At 39.2% G+C, this 27,887-nt stretch overlaps 1 protein-coding gene across 1 annotated transcript in view; it reads left to right on the forward strand.

The window, feature by feature from the left end:
• The first annotated feature begins 13,740 nt into the window (after positions 1-13,740).
• The window catches only part of TSPAN7 (tetraspanin 7), a 122,540-nt gene continuing 108,393 nt past the window's right edge, over positions 13,741-27,887 (forward strand). The window contains exon 1 of the mRNA XM_055267497.1: positions 13,741-13,875. Coding sequence (XP_055123472.1) covers positions 13,795-13,875 — 81 coding nt within the window. The 5' untranslated portion in view covers positions 13,741-13,794. The remainder of the gene's footprint in view (positions 13,876-27,887) is intronic.

Here is a 27,887-nt window from a genome sequence, read left to right on the forward strand (position 1 = left end):
ATAGATAAACATACACTGGGTTAATGTAGCTCCAATAGCTGAAGGGTAGTTCTCTGAAGAGCTTGAGGGGATATCCTGTAGGAGAGTAGCACAAAGACGCTGGGGAATGGGCAGAACCAGTAGAAGAGACCTGAGTGACATAAGCAGAGCATCCATCATATCTGCTATTCCCCCCAAAGCAAACATTTCATAAAACAGCACTTATTATATGTGATATACTCTGATATTTTTTATTCTTTTTATTAAATGCTGAAAGAGAGCCCTCAAATTGATTTCATAATACACTAACAGATCTGACGTCCAGTTGAAAACAGTGAACGTAATCATCTTTAAGGCTCCTTATAGATCTAAACTGCTGTAATTAGGAGGTGGCACAGTTGTTATAATGATAACTAACATTTAATAAGCATTCACTATTCCAGAATTGTTCTAAGCACTTCACATAGACTGTCTTACGTGAAAACAGTAAGGTAGGTACTATTACTATCCTCATTTTACAGATATGAAAACTTGTAAATGTCAGAGGCCAGGAGGGAATCCAGGCATTCTGACTCCAAAACCTATTGTCAAGAGTGTAGGCTTCTATATTAGACTGTTTGGGTTCAAATTCTGATTCCAACAGTTGATCAATAAATGTTTTCAGTTATGATGATGATGTACCCAATTATTAGAAATTCACTGATGGCAATAATTCTCCCTATTGTCAACAGTGCAGGCTCCTGTATCAGACTGTTTGGGTTTAAATCCTGATGCCAATGGTTGATAGATGTCTTTTCAGTTATGATGATGACATACTCAATGATTAGAAATTCACTAATGGGGATAATTCTCACAAAAGGAAGTTTAGGGCCAGGGTTATGTATATCAACATTGACTGAATTCAGCAGTTCAATGCATTGATAGTAAGTTCAATGTTCTGCTCCACTTCAGCCACACTGACCCAGTCTTCACTTTAAATGTAGCCACTCATGCATTTCAATAAGAAGGGGCCTTGGCCTAGGTTACATAATGTCTGCATGCTTTAACAGCTAAAGTACACTTCACTGTAACCAAATAGGATAGAAGGAATTTCAACATATTCATTTTTATGTATTGGGTTCATTAAAGTGCATTCAAAGATAATTCTCTAACAAACAAACCTAACTAAAAATACACTAGTCACCATCATGTAGAAAGTATTCCTACTAAATTCAGTGAACATTAATTAACCTTTGGATTTCAAAAATAGGATCAATAAACATGGTGTAATTGACTAAAAGTGGTAAAAACTATTTGCAGAACCTGGACACCTGGAACTATCATCTTTTTGGTTAAATTCCTCTGAGCCAAGTCTCTATCAATTATATCTTTCCTTTCACAGGAATAAAGTATTTGTCACAGGTATTAGAGTCAGTGTAAAAGCACAACATCCTTTTAATAAAAGATTCTCAGTAATCAAAAATTCATATACCTCCAGAATGAATTATTTAGTGCTGGACACATATAGGGGAAATGTGTCAGGAGGATGTTTCAGCAGCTGCTGTGCTGTAAGGTGACATGGAAGCTTTAGAAAGAGGGCAGAAAGGAAAAAAGGCTTAAGTCCTACTTTAGATGCTATTGGATGATTATGGATTATAAGGAACAAGACTGGTTGCAACCTTGCTTGGAATACTGCTAGCAGGGGTAAGACAGTTTTCTCATGTTACCTATTTTTTGGAAAAAAAAATATCATTTCTAATATGTTGCTAAAAAGGGATTTATAGAGGATGTCATATTTCTCAAACCAAATATCAATCTCGATGACCTAAAAATTGACAATTCAAAATAAAACTTTTTCTAATTATAAAAGAAGTCATGCTTTTACAGAACACTTAATAAATGTAGAAAATGTAAAGAAAAAACACAAAGTGATGAAATATTGGCTTACGAAGTAATAATTATTTATATGTATATATACATACACATCTCCAAATTTTGTGTCTGTGTGTGTGTGCGTGTGTGTGTGTGTGTATCTCTAACTTGGCATCACACTGTAAGTTCATTTTGTAATTTTACTTTTTAAATTTTTATTGACCATCCTCACTCCCTCCTCCCAACTACCTTTCCCAGCCTCTGGTAACCATCATTCTACTCTCTATCTCTGTGAGTTCAATTGTTTTAACTTTTAGCTCCCACAAATAAACGCAAAGTTTTTCTTTTTGCGTCTGGCTTATTTCACTTAACATAATGACCTCCAGTTCCATCCATGTTGTGGCAAATGACAGCATCTCATTCTTTTTTATGGCTGAATAGTACTCCATTGTGTATATGTGCCACATTTTCTTCATTCATTCGTCTGTTGATGGACACTTAGGTTGTTTCCAAATCTTGGCTACTGTGAATAGTGCTGCTATAACATGGGAGTGCAGATATCTCTTTAGTATACTGACTTCCTTTCTTTTGGGTATATACCCAGCAGTGCAATTGCTGGATCATATAGTAGCTCTCTTTTTAGTTTCTTGAGGAACCTCCAAACTGTTCTCCACAGTGGCTGTATTAATTTACATTCCCACCAGTAGTGTACAAGGGTTCCCTTTCCTCCATATTCTTGCCAGCATTTGTTATTGCCTTCTTTTGGATAAAAGCCATTTTAACTTGGGTGAAATGATACCTCATTGTAGTTTTGATTTGCCTTTCTCTGATGATCAATGATGTTGACTACTTTTTCATATACCTGTTTGCCATTTGTGTATCTTCTTTTGAGAAATATCTATTCAGGTCTTTCACCCATTTTTGGTCAGATCATTATATTTTTTTCCTATAGTTGTTAGAGCTCCTTATATATTCTGGCTATTAATTCCTTGGCAGATAGGTAGTTCAGAAATATTTTCTCTCATTCTATGGGCTGTTTCTTCACTTTGTTGATTGTATCCTTTGTTGTGCAGAAACTTTTAAACTTGATGTGATCCCATTTGTCCATTTTTGCTTTGGTGGCCTGTGCTTGTGAGGTACTACTCAAGAAATCTTTGCCCAATCCAGTGTCTTAGCGTTTCCCCAATGTCTTCTTTTAGTAGTTTCACAGTTCGAGGTCTTAGATGTGACTCTTCAATCCATTTTGATTTGATTTTTGTATACGGTGTGAGAGAGGGGTCTAGTTTCATTCTTCTGCATATGGATATCCAGTTTTCCCAGCACCAATTATTGAAGAGACTGTCCTTTCCCCAGTGTATGTTCTTGGGAACTTTGTTGAAAATTAGCTCACTGTAGATGTATGGATTTGCCTCTGGGTTCTCTATTTGGTTGCATTGGTCTATGTGTCTGTTTTATGCCAGTATCATGCTGTTTTGTTTACTATAGTTCTATAGAATAATTTGAAGTCAGGTAATGTGATTCCTCCAGTTTTATTCTTTTTGCTCAAGATAGCTTTGGCTATTCTGAGTCTTTTGTGATTCCATATAAATTTTAGGATTGTTTTTCTATCTCTGTGAAGAATGTCATTGGTGCTTTCATTGTAATTTTATTTTTTTTTACTTTAAAAATATTGTGGGAATTTCCTTGTGTCAAATTATTCTGCTTCAATATTAATTTCATAGCTGTATAGAATTCCATTCTATGAACATAGTACTTGTAAGTCAGTTATCTAGTCAGGCAAGCAGAAACTACTCTATATATTTAATGCAGAAAAGGACTCAATGTCTTCCATTTAGTTTCTCAATTCATACAAAACTGCATCCAGGCCATCACCAACCATTCTATATGACAAATGCTCTTTTTAACAACCCCACAATATCGCCCCTTACCACAAAATCTTCCTTCAGCTTAATCTCTCCCACTGTAGGTTCCCACGCCACCTGTAATCCTGCTCAAAGCAGCCCTGAGAAACATTGCCCATTATCTCTCCATACCACCCCACCAAAATTTTCACTGCCCCAACACTTCAACGCTATTTTATGTTATTTTTCTTATTAATATAAGAAGACAGGAATGTCAGGCATCTGAGCCCAAGCTAAGCGATCATATCCCCTGTGGCCTGCATGTATACATCCAGATGGCCTGAAGTAACTGAAGAATCACAAAAGAAGTGAAAATGGCCTGTTCCTGCCTTAACTGATGACATTACCTTGTGAAATTCCTTCTCCTGGCTCAGAAGCTCCCCCACTGAGCACCTTGTGACCCCTGCCCCTGCCTGCAAGAGAAAAACCCCCTTTGACTGTAATTTTCCACTACCCACCCAAATCCTATAAAATGGCCCCGCCCCTACCTCCTTTCGCTGTCTTCTCGGACTCAGCCCACCTGCACCCAGGTGAAATAAACAGCCTAGTTGCTCACAAAAAAAAAAAAAAAGTAATTTGCTATAAGGTACAAAAAGTACTGAAAAAACACAAAGGACAAACGTGTGTATCAGTTAGCTATTGCTGTGTGACAAACCACCTTAAACTTACTGGGTTTATTTTAAAAACAATTCTGTGCTCAGCAATGTAGGCTGGGCTCATCTGGGTAGTTCTCTGGTCTCTCAGCTGAACTCCTTCCTGTTGGTTTTGGGTTGACTTTGCAGATTGTGGCTGGGCTCCCTTACATATTTGAGTTATCAGTGGAGACAAGAGGGCTGGCTAGACTCTGATGCACATGGTTTCTCATTCTCTAGCAGGTTAATCTGGGATTATTCCCATGGCAATCATAGGGTTCCAAAAGAGTGAGGAGAAGATGGTGAGTCCCCTTGAGGCCTAAGCTTAGCAGTATCACAATGTCATTTTCACTGTTTTCTATTGTTCAAAGTAAGGAATAAAGCCAGCCCAGATTCGGAGAGAAAAGAAATAAATTTTACTTCTTATGGGAAGAGCTGCAAAGTCACATTGAAAAAGGTCATGGAAAGGGAGAGAAAGAATTTTGGCTAGTTTTACAATTGATTACAGTATGTGTTACCTAGAGACCAGAAAGCTCTGCTACTCCTGAGCTGGGACCCACAACCCATCACTTAATGCTGATCTGTGAGTGACGCTAACACTGCTGCTTTTGAGGGTGCTGCTCCCACTAAGTAGGAATACAGGATGCTATAGCTTTACTAATGCTGTTAAAACTGCCACAGATGTTTTGGAAAGAAATGGCTGCCTATAGTCACTGTTGCTGCTGCTACTACTGCTGGAGGGACTTCCGGAGACAGAAAAAAGAGGCTTCTTTTTCCCCTCACCTCATAGTCTCTCCACCAGTGCTTCCCAATGGCAAACCTAACAGGAGGCTAATTAGGAAAGGAATCTGAAAAATGTAGTTTGTGGGTTTCTAGCTCCCTGAGATACAGAGAGAACACTGAAAGTATAACTGGGAGCCAAGCGAAAAATTACTGCACAACAATATAATGTTTTAAACTGATCTCCTGTGTTGAGACACAACATAAGTGTGGAAAGCAAAGCCATCAGTCGGATAGTTTCTGAATCCAGTGGACAATGATATTTAATTTCTAGGACAGGTATTTAAGAAGGGATATGTTCTCCTTCAGCTCAGCAAGAAAAAGGTAATACATAAAACAGAGCACCTCTAAGTAATTCTGTTCTAGACATCCAAGAGCAGATTTGTGTTTATTATAAAGGGAAGAACACTGGAGTTCTGTGCATGTGGAGCAACAATTATACAGTTGACCTCAAAAATTGTTTTCTTCGCATTATATTCCCATTTGGTTGAGATCTGCAGATTATTCTTAAGTTATGATTTTTGTACCTTGAAATACACAAAAATTTTACTTGCATTGCCCTATGTAACAGTAGTCACAGAATAACTATAAGGTCCTGATAATAGTTTTTCAAAATGTGTCTTTAGGGTTTAGCCTCTATACACAAAATTTTTTAAATGCTTTAATTTTTATTATAAAAATAATTCTTGTATAAAATCAAGTGAGCGTCTGCAAAGGTAGAATTTCTTCTTAATACCATACAGAGATGGTCATGTATGTTTATCCTGATTTTTCCCCATAAACACTCTAATGTATTTTGTGATTATAATCACTGAAGTAGGATATTACAATTCTCTAACTTAGAAGTTAAGAATTATGTATAATGTGTTTTGCCTTGTAGATCTTGGGTTTTAATACAGTTAAATGTAACTATTCTTTTAAAACTGCATCATAGAATTCTATAGTATGGATATACTGAAATTTATTTTATCGTTTGTCTTCCCATGTAGAGTACAAACTCCCTTAGGACAAGGACCTTGTCTTTTGGCTCACAGCTATATCCCCAGTGCTAAGAAAAGTGCCTGGCAAATAGTAGGTATCTAAAAAAATTTGTAGAATGAACGAATGTATGGCAAAACATTATTGATGAATATTTAGATATTTTCCATTTTCACTATTCCAATAATGAATTTTGCAATTAGTATTCTTGCAGATATATTTTATACATGTATTTATCTTTCTAGGGCAATTCATAGAGAAGGAATTACTGGGTCAAGGAACAAAAACAAAATTAAAGAACTCTAACCCCTCTCAAATTCATCCCATGTTCAGGAAGTACCCAACATGAAGGGAGGTGGCACTTATATTTACAAACCCAGTCTCTCTAGCCATCACTTGAGTGCTACCATTGTAAATCTCACGAATGTAGTCCTGTTACTAAGTGGCATTGGCTTTTTAATTTGTTCTGTTTTGGGGAAGTTGTCTGAGTCTCATGTTTCTACCTCATGTTCTGATCCATTCAACTGTCATTCTGTTGAAATGAGAACAGTACCTTTTGTCCCTGCTATGTTTTGTTAAGCAAGCTATATTGGCTACAAAACTTTGTGCTCCCAATATCTTTATGAACTTTTTTTCTAATCTGGCTTTGTTAAAATCATCTCATTAACCCCCAATGCTCAGGGTAAATCCCTATGGAGGAAAGGTAAGGGCTTGCATCATTCATTTTATGCCAATATTGGGCTATCCTCAGAACAGTTCTAACCCTCTGACACTAACCAAGGCTCCTTGAACCAAGTTTTCAAAGCTCAGTTCTTTCCCATCTTCAGTCGAATGACTTGCAAACATACCCTTGACAGGTCTAGTCTCACTCCTGTAGATGTTTCAGAATCCCAGGGTAAAATGTCATTTGGGCTGCTCAGGTAGGGATCCTAGAAATACTCAGATATATTCATAAATATAGAAACAGATGAACAGGGGTATGTTCAAATTTCATATCAGCAAGTTTTCAAGATAGTTCAGGGTTTCCCCCCCTTAAATCCTAAAACTTTAATATTTTAATCTTTGGGGTAGAAGGCTTCCTTTATAGAATATTCTTTTCTGATTACAAATGTAATATATGATCATTTAGAAATGTTCAGAAATAGAGGAAATATAAAATAGAGAAAATAAAATCACCTATAACTTCCTTCCCAGAGGCACCACTGTGAAAATTTTATACACATTTTCATCCAAACTCTTTTCTATATGTTTTCACACAGTTAAAGTCAAATTGCATATACTTTTGTTGTTTGCCCTTTTCTTAATAACAAAACTTTTCCTTTTTGACTACAAATGCTCTTCATATACATACTTTCTAATAATTGTATATTAGTCCACTGTTTGGATGTAACATATATTATCAGGGTTATGTGTTTTAAAAGCTGTCTTGCAAGTTTACTCAGAATAAAAAGTCAGTCATATTTTCTTTTATCACCCAGATCCACTCAGTCTTGAGTGCTGTCTATTCTATTTCCAAACAGTTTATCTGTCCCAGAGGTTTTAATCCAAGCTGGAACATCTGGGAAGCTTTTAAAAAATTCTGATTGTTGGGGTCCTGCCACAGACTGATTCAATCAGAATCCCTGAGGGATAGAGCTCAGGCATTCACATACCTCAAATCTCCCCAGTGGATTTTCATATAGCCACAATTGAGACGAAGTGGTCAGGCCAGCCCCTTCTCTCCAGCCCCACTGCCACATCCCTAGGTGGAGCCCTCCCTCAACTCCCAATGAGGCAAGTGCAATTACCTCCTAACTCTTTTCCTGTTTCTTGTCTCTTTCTTTGGCAACCTCTCATCCTTCATACTCCTTCCCAAGTTACTTTCCTAAAACACAGGTCAGATCACATAGCTCCCCTATTGAGAGACCTTCCACTGCTCCCTACTGCCTTCACTGGTGAGTCTAATTTGGGCCTTCTACCGCCACAGCCCAACCTATATTTCTATATTTTTTCCTCCTCTAGGTCCTTGTATTAGTTTGTTTCATTTTGCTGATAATGGAATACCTGACACTGAGTAATTTATAAAGAAAAGGAATTTATTTCTTACAGTTGTGGAGACTGAGAAGTCCAAGGTTGCAGGGCTGTATCTAATAAGGGCCTTCTTGCTCATGGGGACTCTGCAGAGTCCTGAGGCAGTGCAGGACAGCACATGGGGAGGGGCTGAGCATGCTAATGTGCTAGCTTAGGTCTCTCTTCCTCTTCTTATAAAGCCACCAGCTCTCCTCTCATTAAAACTCATTAATCCATTAACCCATTCATTCATTAATCTATAAATGGATTAATCCATTCATGACTGCAGAGCCCTCATGACCCAATCACCTCTTAGAGGCCACATTTCTCAATACTGCTACATTGGGGAATACGTTTCAGCATGATTTTGGTGGGGGCATTGAAACCATAGCAGTGTTCTAGTGTGCCTTGCCACTTTTCTTAGCGAGCTTTCTGCTTTTGTTCAAACTGCCTTTTTTCACACTGTTCCTAACCTGTAATGATCTCCTTCTCCAATCCTCAAAGAACACTATCATCTTATTCATACTTCAAGGCCCATTTCTAATATCATATCCCGATTCAACCAGTCAACAATCATCTATTGAGGGACTACTGTGCACCATTCATTAGTTCAACAAGTTTTTGAGTTCTACTATATCTAGGTGCTAAGGAGATAATAGTGAACAAAACAGACAGAAATACCTTTCCCTGTAGAACTTACATTTTAGTAGGAGACACAGGAAAGAAAAAAACACCTAAGCACATTTTCATAGATAAGAAAATGTTAGATAAGTGCTATGCAGAGAATTAGAACGTATAGTGACTGGGTGGCTATTTTTGTTTGAAATGGCCTCTCTGAGGAGGTGACATTTATACTGAGATCTGAATGACAGGAAGGAAGGGACCAATCATTCAAAGTTTAGGGGGCAAAGCATTCCAAAGAGAGGATCAGCCAATGTGAAGGCTCTGAGGTGGAATGAAGCCTACTTGTTTGAAGAACAGAAAGAAGGCCAGAGCAGCTGAAGCACAGATCCAAAGGGGGAGTAGTGGCAGAGAGAGTCAGAGCCAGCTTATATACGCTTTTGTTGTTGTTGTTGTTTTGTTTGTTTTGAGACAGAGTCTCATTCTGTCGCCCAAGCTGGAGTGCAATGGTGTGATCTTGGCTCACTGCAACCTCTGCCTCTTGGGTTCAAGCAATTCTCCTGCCTCAGCCTCCTGAGTAGCTAGGATTATAAGCATGTGCCCCCACACGCAGCTAATTTTTGTATTTTTAGTAGAGACAGGGTTTTGCCATGTTGGCCAGGCTCATCTCGAACTCCTGAGCTCAAGAAATCCACCCGCCTCAGCCTCCCAAAATGCTGGGATTACAGGCGTGAGCCACCATGCCTGGCCTCATATATGCTTTCTAAGTCAGGGCAAAGAGTTAAAATTTGATTCCAAGTGCAATGATGAGAAGCCACTAGATAATTTTAACCCAAAGAGTGATATGAAATGGTTTGTGTTTGAACAAGATCACTCTGGTTGTTGTGTGAACAACAGATAGAGGGGGTGACAGTAGGAGCAGGGACCAGGTAGATGCTTTGGTAGCAGTCCAGTTTTCCTTGAACTACTTGCTGAATTTGAAGCAAATAAAAAGCAAACACTTCTCTTACTCTTAGGCAAAAGATTAAAATTCTTAACGTCACCTAAAAAGACCTGGATGGGCTGGCCTCTCTCCAGCCTTCTCTATATCTTCTTTGCCTCCTGCTATTGAGCCTTGCTGATCTTCCTTCAGCTCCCCAACCTACATCATTCCTTCAGGCCACAAGACACTTGGACTTGCTGTGGTTACATATTATTTCTGTGTGTTATAAAATACACATACAATTTACCACTTTACCTGTTTTAAGGTGTACAATTCAACATTAAGTACATTCCTACTGTTGCACAACCATCACCACTATCTAGCTCCAGGACTTATTCGTCATCACAAGAATAAACCCCATATCCATTAAGCGGTGACTCTCCATTAGGGTTAGCCCTTGGCAACCACTAATCTGCCTATGGATTTGCCTATTATGGACAGTTCATATAAATAGAATTATACATATGCATCATTTTGCATCTGGCTTTCACTCATCATAATGTTTTCAAGGTTCATCCAAGTTGTATCATGCATCAGTACTTCATCCCTTTTTATGGCTGAATAATATTCCATAGTATAGATACGCCATGAAATAGATTTCATTAATCTACTTGTCACTGGACATTTATTTAGGTTGTTTTCATATTTTGGCTATTGTAAATGGTGCTACTGTGAGTTGCTCGGTGATGTGGCAGCTGTGATTATATATTGATGCATTATAGATCAGTGAATCTTAGACATGTGACAGTTTCCTATGGCTGCTGTAACAAAGTACCACAAGCTGGGTGGCTTTAAAAAAAAAACAGAAATGTATTATCTCACAGTTCTAGAGGCTAGGAGTCTGACATCAAAATGTCAGCAGGGCCATCCTCTCTCTGAGACTCTGGGTAGAATAATTCCTTGCCTCCTCCTAGCTTCTGGAGGTGACCATCAATCCTTGGCAGTCTTTGGCTTGCAGCTGCATCACTCTGATCTCTACTTCTGTTGTCACAATGGCCTTCTCCCTGTGTGTCTTTGTGTTTTCATATGGCCCTCTCCCTGTGTCTCTTCTTTTAAGGATATGAGCCCTTAAAAGTGCTTGGATTAAGGGCCCCCATTACTCCAGTATGACCTTGTCTTAATTATATTTGCGACAACCCTATTTCCAAATAAGGTCACATTCTGAGGTACTGGGGTTAGGACTTCAGCTGCACCTAGCCTGGACTTCAATATATCTTTTGGGAGGACACAATTCAATCCATAATAGATGACAGACATTACTGTGCTTCTGACTCCCCTGGAGATCTTGTTAACATGGGTTTGGAGTGGGGCTTGAGGTTCTGCACGTTCAAACAGCTCTTCCAGTGGATGTCAATGCTGCCAGCTCAGGGTGAGTGTGACTAATATGTTCTGGTTTGCGCAAGACCTTCCTGGTTTTAGCAATGAAAATCCTGAATGCAGGGAAACCCCTCAGTCCTGGGCAAACTGGGATGGCTTGTCACCCTATATATATGTCATGGGCCACAATTGGAGAGCAAGGATCTAGCTACAAGCTATGTTAATTTATCTACTAATTACATTACTGAATATTCATATTTATCTTTATATTTAAATGGTTCATTTTTGCTAGAACAGTCCAAGTTTTCAAGAATCTGGACCTAAGAGATATTCCAAAAATGCTCCAAACTGTGAGATGGTGAGTTAGCTTAAACTGATGGGTGTCTTCTGTGAATGTCATATATTAACTCACCAAATTATCTATGATGCTTAGCAGTGTCACTGTGGGCTGAACATTGAGATTTCTGACTCCTTTAGAGAATAATTATACATGGCCAAGATCTTTTGATGCTAAGGATACTCACTGGGCTTGAAGTCTTCAGTATCCTTTCCCTGCTGCTGCAGCAGTTGGAATCAGCCTGGAGTCTGTAAGAATGAAAGAGAAAGCTCCTCTCTGAAGTTGGGTTTAAGTTCATTGCAGTATGGGGCAATGCCCCTCAACTCTTGCTTAATATTCAGACCACCTGAAGAGCTTCTAAAAAGTGGAGCTTTCAGCCCACACCAAATGACTCCGAATAGCTGGGATTGGGCACAGGCATTCATAATTGTTTTAAAATACCAGGTGGTGCAAATGAGCACCCAGCATCGAGAATCAGTGTGCCAAGACCCCTTTATAACAGACACCTTGCTCAACCTGTCCCTTCTTTCACCTGCACCTATATTCCACCCTTGTATGCCCAGATACCTTTTTGTTATGGTTGACAATTTCCTTAAACAGGTTCTCCTCTTCCTCATGTTTGTGTCCTGTTTATACAGTTACCTTATGGATTGAGACCACATATAACTGGATAGAGGTAATAATTACTCCTGTAACAACTGACCTTGGCAGGCTTTTCCCAAGCCTTATTGACTCTGTTTTTCACTCTTTCACAAATATGTATCCTTAACATCATCATCCACGATTGAGTTAACCTGTGATAGTGTTGCTGTTTTTGACTAGTCTCTCAGCAATCAAGCTAAATCGCCCACTGAATCTGTGTGTTCCTCTACAAACCATATCTGGGTGGAATGTACATTTTTATTGTGATATAATTAATATATCATAAAAGTCATCCTCTTAAAGTATACAACTCAGTGGTTTTTAGTAATTCACAGTATTGTGCAACTATCATCACTATGTAATTCTAGAACATTCTCATTACTCTAAAAAGAAGCCGCTTACCCATTAAGAGTCACTCCTCATTCCTGCCTCCCACTCGCTGCAACCACTAATCTCTTTTCTGTCTCTATGGATTTGTCTATTTTGGATATTTCCTATACATGAATCATTCAATATGTGGTCTTTTGTGTCTGACTTCTTTCGCTTAGCATATTTTCAAGGTTCATCCACGTTGCAGCATTTATCAGTAGTACTTCATTCTTTTTTGTGGCTGAATAATTTTCCGTTGTATGGATGCACCGAATTTTGGTCATCCACTCATCAGCTGACAGATATTTGAGTTGTTTCCAATTTTTGGCTATTGTGAATAATGCCGCTATAAACATTCATGTATATGGTTTTGTGTGGGCATATATTTTCATTTCTCTTGGGTAAATACCCAGGAATGGAGTTGCTGGATCATATGCAAACTCTGTTCAACTTTTTGAGGAACTCCAAATTGGTTGTGAACATTATTTTTTGACCTCAGTGCGGCTTTCCTTTACAGGAGGGAGGTGGACTGTACTTGTTAGCGTGCTGCAAATGATTCTCAGGCATATTAAACATTTTCCTGTTATCTGTTAAACATTGTATGTGCAGCAAGAATGACGCCTCATACAGACCTTTCTTGTCATTTCGTTTATTTCAAAATGTAAGACAAATCTAAAAAATGGAGGAGCCTGCAGATACCTGTGGTGGCGAGGATTTGGGGTCTGTCTGAGCTCCGGGGTTCCTGCTCATCCCTCCAGCTGTATCTCTGGCCACCTGTCAGTCTGTTTCTGGCACAAACGAGGCCTGCTGGTTGCCAAGCACATGACCACTGGGCCGCTTCCATGTGAGAAGGCCCTGGCGGGTGTCAAAATGCAGAAACGTGACTGACGGGCAGGGGGGCACCCGTAAACTTCCCATAGCCAGGTGCAGGCATACCTGCAAATGTAACGCCCAACTGTGTACAAAGCAGAAATCTAAATGCCAGGGCGGACTGGGAGAGGTTCCCGTGACCTCTGACCCGGCCTCTAAATTCTCCCATTCCCTCCCCCATGTCCTGCCGCGCCCCGTGTCGCCTCGCCTGGCCTCGCGTCTCTCCTCCGCTGGCGCTCTAAGCCTGCGCGGTATTGCGGACGCGGGCGGCGTTTCCCGCATGCGCAGTTACTGCCCGGCCCGACTTTTTCAGTAGGAGCCTCGCGCGGTGCGCACTCACGCACGCGCACGGCCTCGCCTGCGCGCTCACGAGGCCTCTCGCGGCACGCGCCCCCGCCCCGCGCCGCCCCGCCCCGCCCCGCCTCCTCCCCCTCCCGCGCGCCCGCCCGCCGCCTGCCGCCGCCGCCGCCGCCGGAGCTCTGTAGTATGGCATCGAGGAGAATGGAGACCAAACCTGTGATAACCTGTCTCAAAACCCTCCTCATCATCTACTCCTTCGTCTTCTGGGTAAGTGCCCACGCCGGGCCGGTGGCCGAGTCGCTGTTCATCGGTCCGTATGATGATGCTCTGAGAAAAGAAGTGGGGAGGAAAACCCAAACCAAAAATCAAATCTCGGACCCCTCTTTAAGGAGACAGGCGCGGGGTGCTGGGTCGGGGATGCAGGTTGGCAGGGTGCGGGTCGGGGCTGCTGGAACCCTAGACCTCGCCCCGCGCAGGCTGCAAGGGGCTGCGTAGTGTCGGTGACTGCAGGTTGTCGACCTTCCAAAAAAAAATGTTAATGCATTAGTTTCTTTTTTAATCTCCCGGGATAGGGTCAGCTCCTGTGGAAAGTTGCGGGTTTATTCGTCTGTTTTCCTCGCTGTACACCCTTCTCTCCCTTCCCCTACCAGCCGGTTCGCGGCGCCTCTTGGAGCTAACCTGTGGCGGGGAGAGGACACGGGAGCGTGGGGTTTAATCTCAGATTCCCAGTTATTCCCGACCCCACGGGGCTGCGGGAGGGAGGCACCAGAAGCACCTTGCCTGCCTGGCTGGGCAAGGGCGACCGAAGTCTCCCAAGCGCACGATGGGGAGCAGGCGTTGTCACCGCGTGGAGGCGCACGAAAGGGAGAGGGTCTTACATAAGCCGGGGGCATCTTTGAGGTTTCTTGGTGACCCAAGAGATGAGTCTTTGGATTCCTTTCCCACCTCCCTGCATCTTTACACTCCCTATCTGGTCGTTCTGTCACTGCATGAGCACAATCCGCAGCGCCCTGGCGGAGGGTCCGCTCCAGTTGGTGATAGAGATAGCGCCCCAACTCTACTCCTCATCTATCCGGTGCTGCCGCCGGTCCTTGAAGCTCAATGCAGAAGGGTGACGTCACCCCTCAGCCAGGGCCGCGGGGGGCTGCGTGGTGCACCTCGGGGAGGGATGCGCCTTTCTGCGCGGGGGATGGGAGAGGAGGAGAAGGAGGAGGGGGCTCCAGGCTTGTGCCTTACCTCATCCTGTTTGGCAAATCATGGAATCAGTGCAGGGCTGACACTGCAGTGATTCACTGAGAGAGGTGCGTGGTACTTGAAGACCATTCCCCGTTATTTCTCTTTTCATGTAGATGACCCCGTCTTCCCTAGTTCCTTACTCCCATAATCAAGCTACAGCTACCCCACAGGGGAATGAATATCGACCCTCTTCCCCCCTTGTCCCCCAAATCTGGGTCATTTTAGCTTCGACGGCAGTCATTTTGAAATCTGAGGCTCTGTAGGAAAAGCCAGTTCAACCTTTGGTTGTTTTCTTCTTGCACCCCCACCCCCGCCCCTCACCCACCGCCACACATTAGCCCTAATTTTGCTTTGAAACTGGAGCACAGTGCTGTATGAGGTACCGAGAATCAGCTAGATGGCAAACCGGACTGTTTGCAATGGTCAAGGAAGAAGCAGAGATTTATTGAGGATCAAAAATATTCCTAATGCACCCGGACATTTCCTTATCGCTGGCGTTGGTGGTTCTTCAAGTCGGGGAAGGTATGGACTCCCCAGACCACACATACCAGGAGCTCTGCAATGAGCTAGGATATATTAACTGGCATATTGCACAAGGCAAACACAGAAACGGACTTTATTTGGACTGACAACGACACAGGTTGAAATGTCTCAGTAGTGGAATTGTGAGCTATGCACGGATCATATCATCTTATGCTCTGCCTGTAAAAAGCAATAACACATGCTGATTGCTGAAACTTCCCAGTAGCCATTCCTGGGAACTGGTTTAGCCTTTTATGTGTTTCCTTAAATCTCTTTTTGTTTGGCCCTTTATCATTTACTTGACTTCCTATTTGTTACTGGAGTAAATCATATGGGGGGTATTTTTAGCTTCCTTAAAAATAAGGTGTACAGTGCACATGAAGAAATATTGTTCTTTCAGAATCACTGCAAGCTGGTAAAGAAGGGGGTCTTCCAGGCTGAGGCTTTTCATATGAGCACTTTAACTCTCCTTGCTTACATTCCACCCCTATGAATCTAATTACTTAATGCCCCCAATACATCTTAAACAATCACTGCATTTTATGTCCTCCGGAAGTTCCTTGATGCCTTCATTTTAATTTTTTCTACTTTCAAGATTTTCTTAGTCTTAAATGTTTACCTGGAACATTTTCAATGGTTTAAATACCAAAGCCAGTTCTGGCTTTGGTTGTTGTAATCATTTCATACTTACAACCAAAAGAATAAGATCTCTTCAGATGTGTGAGGATATTTTAAACAAGACATTATTTTTAAGTAGCCTTATTGAGGCATGATTCACATGCCATAAAAGCCACCTATTTAAAGTATACGATTCAGTGAGTTTTAGTATAAGTAGCACATATTTTAGTATATAAGTGGTATATATTTCTGTATATTTAGTATACTCATAGATATGTGCAACCATCACCCCAGTCAATTTTAGAACATTGCATCATTTCACAAGAAACCCGTTTCTTTAGCTGTTATCCCGTTTACCCCCCAATTTCAACTTCCCACCCTCATGCCCACCCCCTGCCAGCCCTAAGCAACCACTACTTTCTGTCTCTAGAGATTTCCATATTGCAGGCATTTCATATAAATGTAATCATACAATAGTTGCCCTTTTGTGACTGTTTTTTTCACTCAGCATAATTACTTCAAGGTTCATCCATGTTGTAGTGTATATCAGTACTTCATTCCTTTTTATGGTGGAATAATATTCCATTGGATGATTATAGCACATTTTGTTTATCCATTTGTCTGTTGGGGACATTTGAGTTGATTGGGTCATTTAGCTATCATGAATAATGGTGCTATAAATATTTATGTACAAATTTTTGTGTGAACATGTCTTCATTTCTATTGGGTATGTACCTGGGAGTTGAATTGCTAGGTCACATGGTAATTCTAAGTTTAATTGTTTGAAGAACTGCCAGCCTGTTTCACAAAGCAAAGTACTCCTTCCCTTTGACCATGAAGATTCCAATTTCTCCACATCCTTGCCAACATTTGTTATTGCCTGACTTTTTCATTATAGCCTTAGCAGGTGTGAAGGTGGTATCTCATTGTGGTTCTGGTATGAATTTCCCTGATGTGTAATGATGCTGATTGTCTTTTTTATGTGCTTGTTGGTCATTTGTGTATCTTTCTTGAAGAAATATTTATTCATATCCTTTGACCATCTTAAGATGTGGGTTTTTTTTATATTAAGTAGTAAGAGCCCTTTATATATCTTGGGTACAAGTCCCTTATCAGATACGTGATTTACAAGTGTTTTCTCCTATTTTGTGGGTTATCTTTAGATGGTGTCCTTTGAAGTACAAAAGTTTATTTTTGTGAAGTCCATTTTATCTATTTTTTTCTTTTTTTGTTTATGCTTTTGGTGTCATATTTGAGAATCCTTTGCCAAAACCAACGTCACAAATATTTACCTGTTAAATGTTTATAAGAATTATTTCTCAGTTCAGTAAATGCAATTGGTAAATCTTTCTTCAGCACTTAGAACTATGTCTGACACATAGTAGGTACTCAAATATTTGTCAAAACTTCTGGGACTATGCTAGGTAGTTTACAAAAAGATGACCTTGGTGGTCTTGTTTGTTTGTTTGTTTGAGGCAGAGTCTCGCCATGTTGCCCAGGCTGGAGTGCAGTGGTGCGATCTCGGCTCACTGCAACCTCCACCTCCTGGGTTCAAGTGATTCTCCTGCCTCAGCCTGCCGAGTAGCTGGGACTACAGGCGCGCGCCACCACGCCCAGCTAATTTTTGTATTTTTAGTAGAGACGGGGTTTCACCATGTGGGCCAGGATGGTCTCGATCCCTTGACTTCGTGATCTGCCCGCCTCAGCCTCCCAAAGTGCTGGGATTACAGGCGTGAGACACTGCACCCGGCCGACCTTGGTGTTCTTTAAAGTGGAAGGTGGAGGAAAGATTAGACAGAATTATTTCCTTTGTGTTCGTGCGTTGTTTTAATAGGAATTTTTCCCTTTCTTTACCTTAATTTAGATTTAGAACTAGAAGGCATTTGAACTTAAAATGGTGGTAGAGCAGTAGCATCATAAAGGTTGACATACTTGAGCATATGTTAAACCAGAAGTCTACACTTTTGAAAGAGAGATTATTGTTTTATCTGGCTTTCTCTTCTGTCTATAATCACACTCTCTGAGGTGTTTCTCTAAAGTGGTGGTTCTCAAAAGGGGGCAGTTTTGCCCCCCTCCCATATTTGGCAATGGCTGGAGACATTTTTGGCCATAGCTGGTGGGGAGGATGATACTGGCCTTTCGTGGGTAGAGGCCACAGATGCTGCTAAACATCCTACAGTACACGAGACAAACCCTCACAACAAAGAATTGCCTTGCTCAAAATGTCAACAGTGCCACCAACCTCTGCACTACTGGACTCACATAGCAGTAAGTCCTGTGAAGAAAAAATGGAGCGTTATGCAAAACTGTATATTTATTGGTGTTTGGAACCACCGTAGCAGGGCATGTGCAACACAACCACGTGAGAAGAAAAACATTCTCTATTGTGTACTATATAATTATTTGAAGACGAAAGGTAGGTACCTCTTTATATAATTGTGTTCAAATAGATGGGATGATTTGTCTTTTGGTTAAATCATATCACCTGAATGCTGTGTAAACTGATCCTTCATTTCTCTTGATTTGTATGTTTTATTTTCAGGTTTATAGAAGAGGAGGGAAAAACACACCTAGGAGTAAGTTATCCTGTGCTTTAAAGACTAGCAAACAATGTCAGGCTCATAGTAGGTTTACTCACTAAATACTTATTTCCTTAATGAATGAATTAATTAATTAATAAATGAAATTTTATTGACTACTCTTGGGCTCAGTTATTTATTTCAACTCACCTCAGTGGGGAAGTTTTTTTAAAACTGTTATTTCTAGTCTACCTGTAGTGATTTAAATTTACTCCTCCAATAAATGTGTGAAAAGATGGAATAGCAGATTTTACAAGGACTTGCTTATCCTAATGATAGTTCAATCATTATATTTTTGTGATCAGTTAGTCTGTCAGACATTTTGGTTATTTAAATTTTTAATTAGAATTTGTTAAGCATGAATAAAAAAGATCTTGCCCTATGTATATAACAAAATATCCTTTCTTCACAACCAATGTAACTGTTTCAAGATCAAGCAAAGAAATGTAATAAATATTTTGCTTACCAGGTGAATTTTTGTTTTATTTACACATTTTTAATATATTTTAAATACTCATCTGAGTTCTAAGCTAAGATTTAAATCCACCATGTGTGAAGAGAAATTTCCCTTGCTTAATTCAAGTGTATATTGGGCCTGATTTCTCCCTTGATTATCTAAGGAGGTAATTAGCTTATCAATAGTGCTATCAAATTCTTCTATGGTAAATATCAGCGATTTGTTTTTCATTTGAGAAACATCACTAATCTTTTTTGGAAAAATAATTTAAAACAATTTTTTTTTTTTTGTCCAGAAAGTTTAGGTACTTGGGATATAAATAGAGGGAAAAATCTTAAAGAGCAACTCCTAACATTTTAAAGAGTGTTTGAATTTGGGCACTGTATTAGTCTGTTGTTAAGCTGCTAATAAAGACATACCTGAGACTGTGTAATTTATAAAGGAAAGGGGTTTAATTGACTCATGGTTCCACATGGCTGGGGAGGCCCCAAAATCATGGCTGAAGGCGAATGAGCAGCAAAGTTACATCTTACATGGTGGTAGGCAGGAAAGATTGTGCAGGGGAACTCCCATTTATAAAACCATCAGATCTTGTGAGACTTACTCACTATCACGAGAACAGCATGGGAAAAACCTACCTTCATAATTCAGTTATCTCCCACTGGGTCCCTCCCACAACAAGTGGGAATTATGGGAGCTACAATTCAAAATGAGATTTGAGTGGGGACATAGCCAAACCATATTAGGCACATACTTTAGTTTATAGTTATTCTTTTGCACATCAATACGATTCAGTCATTCACTGAATGTCTATTACATGGCAGGTATTGAGTAGTCAATAGAATGTGTACCAACGTTTACTAGCTGCTGCTTTTGGCATTTTACCTGCATTTTAAAATGACACATGTATTCTATTTCTCAACTTTTCAGTTTTAGATGTTATGTACTGTCTTCCCACTATGGAAGATGAAGATTTAGCTCTCCTGCCCCTTTCTCCCATACTCGTATCTTCCCTATATTGTAGTAGACCCTAATATATCATTTTATCGTTGTCATATTTTGGTTAGAGTGGTCGTCAGTGATTTCATTAATATGACTAGGTAAACCTAGTCACAGCTGAGCCATGTAGTGTGTATATTATGATTACTTGCATAGTTTTTGTTTTCTCTGCAGTTAAGAATTGCCTTGTTTGGTCCTTTGCTTTTTAGTTGCCATGCTCACTCCTAATTTATCCCTGTACTTTCCCCAAGATCTGTTTCTTTACTCAGTCTGTTCAAACACTTCATGTGTCATATCAGATTCTTGTTCTTGGAGGCATTTCTCCCAAAGCTTTCTGATCTTCAATCTGGACTAGTATTTTCTGGGCCTTTGAAACAGTGGACATCAATATAGTCTCCCTTCACCATCATCCTGGTGAATCCTGTCTCCTTTTATGTTGGATCCTCGGTTTTTGAGATGTCATGTCTTTCTCTTCCTTGGTGTTTTTTTTTTTTTCATTTTGGTAGAGCAAGTTTAATAATTTTCTGGAAAAAATGATGTATTGGGGGTTAATTTTTTGAGCTCTTACAGGTATGAAAATCTTATTTTTCTCTTGCACTTTATTTGATCGTTTGGCTTAGTGTAGAATTGTAGTTTGGAAATCATTTATCCTCAGAATTTTTCTGTCTCTCCCTATTCCAAGTCTTGTTCTTGTTGTTAGTGTTGACAAATCAGATGTTATTCTGATTCTTCTTGAATCCTGCTTTTCTTCTCTGAAAGTCGTTACGATCTCTTGCTTGCTCTGAAATTTCACAACAATATGCTCTGGTATATGTCTATTTTTAACTATTTCCTGGGTACCCTTTCAATCTGGAAATTTTCTGTATACCTTTCAATCTGGTCCTTGAGTTTGGGGAAATTTTATTTTGTTTTTTGTTTTCTTTACCTTCATTTTTTTCTGTCCTATTTGGATGTTGGACCTCCTAGACTAATCTTCTAATTTTCTCCCCTTCTATTTTCTACCTCTTTTTCTTTTTGTTCTATTTCTGGGAGATCACTTCCACTTTATCTTGCTGCTATTGCATTTTTCATTTGTTTCATATGTTAATTTCTAGAAGCTGCTTTATGAGGTCTGAATGTTCTTTTTTTCTAGCATCCTGTTTTTGTTTCATGAGTGTAATATAGTTTTAATATCTCTCTGAAAATATTAGTAATTTTTTTGAGTTTGCTTCTTCCTACATAGTTTCCTTCAGACTGTTCTGTTTTCTGGCATATTACAGGCTTACCTCAAATTTATGGTCATGTTTTGCTCTCTTTTCTGTACATGTTTAAGAGGGGGCACTACGAAGCTGATTGGAAGCTCTTAGCCTGAAGTAGGTGTTTATCAATTGTAATTTGGGTGATTTGGCTGGGCAGTTGAGTTTTAGGACCAAGGTCAATATCTTTAGGTCTTTTCTTTTGGTCTCATCAGATATCCTACAGAAGAATCTTCTAATTGCTCTCTGAGTAAAGAAGGTGAGAATATAGAAGTCTCTATATACAGTATATAAACCTTTGCTTAAGCCCCTGTTTCCGGTGTAGAATCCATGTCCACTGTGCTTATATTCCCCAGTTCAGAGACTAACTCTTTCACCCTCCAAAGAATAAATATCTGAACCTATAGTAGAATGAGTAGAGGCCAGAGACAGGAAGTTGGTGGCAGGGGTGGGGGTGGGGAATCTAATTGTTTTTCGAAAAACTCTTACTGGAACCTACTTATTTTAGCTCCCCTTTCCTCCCTACTTCCAGGTGTGCATGGAGCTGCTAACCCCTGAGTCTTTTGGGGATGTTCAGGTGCAAATATTTTATTTTGTGCTTCTCTCACAGCTGCCATAAGATTTGGCTTTTTCTCAGCTTTGAAGAGATCTTTGTGGTTGTCTCCCCTCTTTGTTATTGTAGGTTAAAAACATTCTTTTAGTGTCATTTCAGTGGAGTTTTGGGAGATAGCCAAGGTAAATGGATGTGTTCAATCCGTCATCTTTAACTGGAAGTCCTTTATAGCTTTATCTCTACATTAGATGGTACTAATTAAATACCCAGTTGATTGTGAGTGATTGAATACAGCATCTAAAACAGCAATAGTCAGGCTATTCTAATAAATATTGGTACCCAGTTTTCAATTTTTAAAAAGCTTTTGGATTTCAAGGAAGCGTTCTAAGTTGGAACAGGCTTACTAAGACATATCCTCTGTAAGGTCATCTGGTCATCAGCGACCGGACAAATGGAAATGAAGCTCTGAAGGTTGCTGCTGCTTTTTCTGCCCTTCTTATTTCTTCCCACCAGATGAAGTCCCATGTGTCTTCTGACCTAATTCAGACCTTGCTGGATTAATTTAGTGTTTATAGTGTGGTGTGTGTGTTGGGGAGAGGACCTTGATGTTAAACTGATTATTGCTTGGCAGTTTTTCTTTTACTACAGTGATAACCCTTCATGGTTATTATGGGACTTGTACATTATAATCTGGAGTTTTTTCTTATTTTATCAACTTAATTTACCATATGCAATATACAGTTAGGATGTGTGAACTACCTTTTATAACATTTGGGGAACATTAAGTCTTTTTCACTTACTCGTTGCTTAGAAATTAGCTGAATTTTGGTCTAAATAGAATGAAATACTCTTCTCCATTCTAATCACAACTAGAGTTCTCGATTTGACCCTGTTGTGAGTTGCATTACTTATTCAGTGATTGTTCTTTATATACTGCTTTAAGTAAGCACCTCAGAAGGTGCTGAAAATTGAAAGTCATTGTGACTGTGTTTCTTGGTTTAAACATGTTAAACTCTTGACATAGATGACTAATGCACTGCTAAACCCATTTGAAACAGACTTTAAAAATATATTCTGATGTCTTTTTCTCCTTTAGTTCCATCACAGCAGCTTCCATTCTGAGTTACCTCCTCATTGCAAGCAGATTTTTGGAATGCTGCTCTTAAATTTCTTATTTTGGCTGTTATTCCCCTTGCCATGACAGAATGATTTTCATTCTTGGCTGAAAATTTTTTTCATCTTACTGCAGAACCTCACTATTCATCAAGAAAAGGATGTAGAGGAAAAAGGAGAGGGTTTTCTTTGTTTTGTTTTTCCTTTTGGTTATTTGATCAGTTAAACAGGTAAGCATTTTATTTATTTGTTTATTGCCTTTTAAAACATTTATTATTACTTTTATAGATTTAGCGAATACAAGTGCAGTTTTGTTACATATATATATTGCATAGTGGTGAAGTCTGGGCTTTTAGTGTAAAGCATTTAAAATAGTTTAAACATCACATTTCGACTCTGGAAGATTTTCTTTGGTGCTTTCTACAAGATATAGTGGGATTTTCCCATCATCATCTGTTTCTAGGAGAAATTCCAGGTGCCTTATACTAGAGGATGATGAGATGAGTCAGACACAGGTACTGGTGAACAGTCTAGATCAGTGATTCTCACCCTGTTTGCCCATAGAATTGCCTAAGGGGCCCTAAAGAAGATACTTAGACCCCATCCTAAGAGATTCTGATTCAATTGGTCTGGACGGAGTGCCAGAATTGATATGCTAAAATATGCTCCCAGGTGATTCAGCTGTGCAATTAGGATTGAGAAACATTGATCCAGGGAGAACTCAGTAGATAATAGCAGGCTTGGTTCACTTGAACCTCCTGGATCTGCAGGTAGCTACGGAGTATCTAACCTAGTACTGGCAATATTAATTTGGTCTTCGTTGCCTGAGAGTCTGGAACCAGGCCTGCAGTGTCTCTCAGTAAACCAAAATGGCCTTGCACTCTTAGGAGACCATGCTAATCATTCCTGACTAAAGCAATGGGTATCAGAATCACCAAGGACATTTAAAAACACGGATTCTTAGTCCTATCTCATAGAGTTTAAGTTTTAATTGATATGAAGAGAAACCTGGGTGTGTGAGTTAAAAAATCCCAAGGTGATTCTGACTCCTAAGATGTAGCTCTATGGGGCTGTGATGCCATTTGATATAAATGAGTTCTTACCTCATGAATGCTTTCCTATGATATGATCTGTGGTACCATAAGGCTGAATTGAGGAGAGTATTCCACAAAACAAGATGTAGTCAATGTAGCATTTTTCTTACCCACTTAATTGGTCTTTGGCAAGGGTCTTCAAGTGAACTCTTGGAGTTTGGAGTAGTTTCCATTCCTTAGGGGGAATCTATTTTTTTTCACAGTTGTTCTGAGAAGTTAGGGAAAAGTGGGAAAAGTCTTGGTTTGTCAAAGACAAACCTCTGTCAAAGAGAGACCATAATCCAACATGTAAAACAAAACCCAGAATTCATTACTTACCAAAGTAAGAGACAGCTGTGTTAAGCATAGTCTGTGAGTGAAGCAGATTACTGATCTTTTTGGGAAACATAGTGGTGTTTTGGTTACAGAGGCATGAGTGGTTGAACTTGACCTTAGAAGCATGGCTATTTGAGTGAGACTATTGTTGATTGACTCTGAGAAGCATGTTCACTGCAGTGTGTCTGCTGCTGATTGGCTGACCTTGAATTGTGTGAAGCTCATTGTAATTGGCTTCCAGAAGTGTGTTCCCTGAAGCAAGTTGAGTTGTTATTGATGATTAGTCTGAGGTGAATTGCCCTCCATCAAATAGATTTAAAAGTTGGTGCTGGTGGTTACTAGTTACCATGGCTATTGAATAATCAATCTTTTTCTCATCAGTAATACAGAGACTTTTATTCTTACCTCAGACTGCTATTCTTCTTAGTGAAATGAAGTTGCTTCTGCACCTCAATTCCCATTCATTCTTCAAATATCATCATGATGATGTGTAGAAATCCTGGATCAGCTCATTGTTCTAATCACTCCATAAATACTAATTGATTGTTTATGATTTCCAGGGATTAGACTAGGACTTCCCAAAGGTAGACCCCTTTGGGGTTGAAAAGGAACCCAAAGCTTGATAAGACTGTGGAAAATGTTGCTAAACATCCCTTCTACATCCCCATTTCTATTTGGGTTAAAGTTCTGTTTCTGGTGAAGCTTTTGCGGACTTCTAGCTCCTCCAGATTTCTGTTTCATATTTTGAACTGTATCACTCACTTGATATTCTTTTAACCATTGCATTCTATTGCAGAGGATTTAAAATTAGACTTAATGTGAAGTCTCATCTAGTACATTTGCTGTGTGACCTTAGGCAAATCACTTATTCTCTCTGAGCCCCAGTTTCCTCTTTAGAATTGAGAATATCTATGATTACCCACCTCAATCAAGTGTTGAGGGTCAAATAACATTCAAGTGCTTTATAAACTAAAGTGTGATACATATATATTTTGGCAACATTATTCCTTAGGGTGTAAAGTGTTTCTTTCCTAGTTTCTTATACATGTGAGGTACTGTATCAATACTTGTTAAATGAATAAATTGGTCAGAATATTCCCCATCCTGGAAATTAAGAATGATTCAATTGTAGGGTTTTATAGTTTGCTACCAAAGAGAGCTGAGTTAACAGAGTGGTTTGAACAGGAACCAAAAATAGGACTCACTGAGTTTGGTCCTGTCATTGGGATAAAGGTATTCCTATCTAGGATGAATAAATATAAGTCTGACACTTAGAGTCAAATAAGGAATTGGTGACTTCCATTATTCTTTTTAAAATAAGCTTTTCTTTTTGGAACAGCTTTAAGTTTACAGAAAAATTATAGAGATAGTGCATAGAGTTCCCATATATCATACCACTATTTTTCCCTATTACTAACAGCTTACATTAATATGATACATTTGTTATAGTTAATCAATATTGATAAATTTTTATTATCAGAAGTCTGTACTTCATTCCTATTTCGTTAGTTTTTACCTAATATCCTTTTTCTGTTACAGGCTACCCCATATTGCATTTAGTAGTCATGTCTCCTTAGGCTCCCCTTGGCTGTGACAATTTCTCAGACTTTTCTTGTTTTTGACTGTTAACAGTTTTGAGGGGTACTGGTGATGCATTTTGTAGAATGCCCCTCAATTTGGATTTGCCTGATGTTTTTTCATGATTAGAATGTAGTTATGTGCTCTGGGGAAGAAGACCACAGAGGTAACGTGCTATTTCAATCATATCATATTAATGATACATACCACTAACATTATTTATCACTGTTGATATTGACTTTGATCACCGGGGCGAGATAATTTGTCAGGTTTCTCCACCATAAAGTTGCTCTTTCCCCGCTTCTCATATGGTACTCTTTCAAAGAAAATCACAATGCACAGTCCACACTTACGTGAAGAGTTACGTTCTACCTCCTTGAGGGTGGAGTATCTACCGTTATCTTTATTAACAAAGATGATTTTCATTCAACAAATGTTAAAACCAACAGTAAGTATTTGTTTAAACAAGTAGTAAAATACTAAAATTATTTGAGCCGGTCAGAAACTGGACAGAGATTCTTGTTTACCATTATTATCTATGATTTGGTTTATCTAGCAAATGCAGTAAGAAAAAATTAACATTGGAGAAAGAGATAAAATTATCTTTTTACAGATGTAGTTGTTGTAAACTAAATAACCCAAGAGATGTTAGGAAAAAACTACTAAGAGAATTTGATAAGATGGATGGATGTAAGAGAAATATACAACAATTAATTTCTTTTTATTATTTTAGCATAAGCCTTAGGAAAGAGAGGAAGGCATTTCATTCACAGCAGCAACAAAAATCATAATTACTTCAGGATAAAGTTAATAAGAAAGGCAAGGCTCTTATATGAAGAACAATAAAATCCTATCTTGGGTCATAAAATGAGATCTGAACAGATTAAATGATACCAGATGTTCTTGGGTGGGGAGATTTAGTATCATAAAAATATCAGTTTTCTAAAAATGTTTTTAATGTATTTCCCAATAGAATACTGACAGGATTTGGGGGAGGGGGGAAGAGATGGTACTTGATAAAACTATATTGTTTACATAGAAGAATAAATACCTGAGAAATCAAGAGATATTTTGGGGAGGAAAAGAAGTATGTGCCTTATCAGAATATACTATTGTGGCAGATAGGCTATAAGATGTCCCCCATAATCTCATCTCCTGATATTCATGCCCTTGTTTAATCCCCTCTGCTTGGGTGTGGGTGAGACCTGAGACTGTCGTCTAATTAATATAATATAATGAAGTGATCAAATGCATATGACTATGTGTGCATGATTTTATTACATAAGATTGTAAAGTCTATCTTGCTGAAAGACTCTGTTCCTTTCTGGCTTTGAAGAATCAAACTTTTATGTTATGAACTGCCCTGTAGAGAGGGCCACATGGCAAGGAACTCGGGGCAATCTCTGGCTGACAGCTAGCAAGAAACTGAGGCCCTCAGTAGCCAGCAAGCAACTGAATGCTGCCAATAGTCAAATGATCTGGGAAGCAGATTCTTCCCCATTTGTACCTCAGATGAGACTAGAGCCCTGCCTGATGCTTTGATCGAAGCTTTGCAAGACCCTGAAACAGAAGACTCAGCTAAGCTGTGCCCAGATTTTTGACCCACAAAAACTATGAGATAATAAATGTGTTTTGTTTTGAGCTTCTACATTTGTGGTAATATTGTTATGGAGCAATACAAAATTAATACAACTATAAAATCAATTCAATATGCTGTTTGCTTAGAAATACATAGGTCGGTGGAACAATAAAGAATCCAGAAATAAATTCTAGTGAATATGATTTAATAAATGAAAAGGAGCATTCATTTCAGTGAGAGAAACTAGATTTAAATGATTCTGATACTACGGGATATCTATATGAGAGAAAATAGAATTGGAGCCCTCACTTAGATGATATGAAAACTTCCAATTAGTTTAAATGCTCAAATATAAAAATAAAATCCTACGAGAAAATGTACATACCATATGTACAAATTAG

Source organism: Symphalangus syndactylus, chromosome X, assembly GCF_028878055.3.
Source record: "Symphalangus syndactylus isolate Jambi chromosome X, NHGRI_mSymSyn1-v2.1_pri, whole genome shotgun sequence".
NCBI classification, from domain to species: domain Eukaryota; kingdom Metazoa; phylum Chordata; class Mammalia; order Primates; family Hylobatidae; genus Symphalangus; species Symphalangus syndactylus.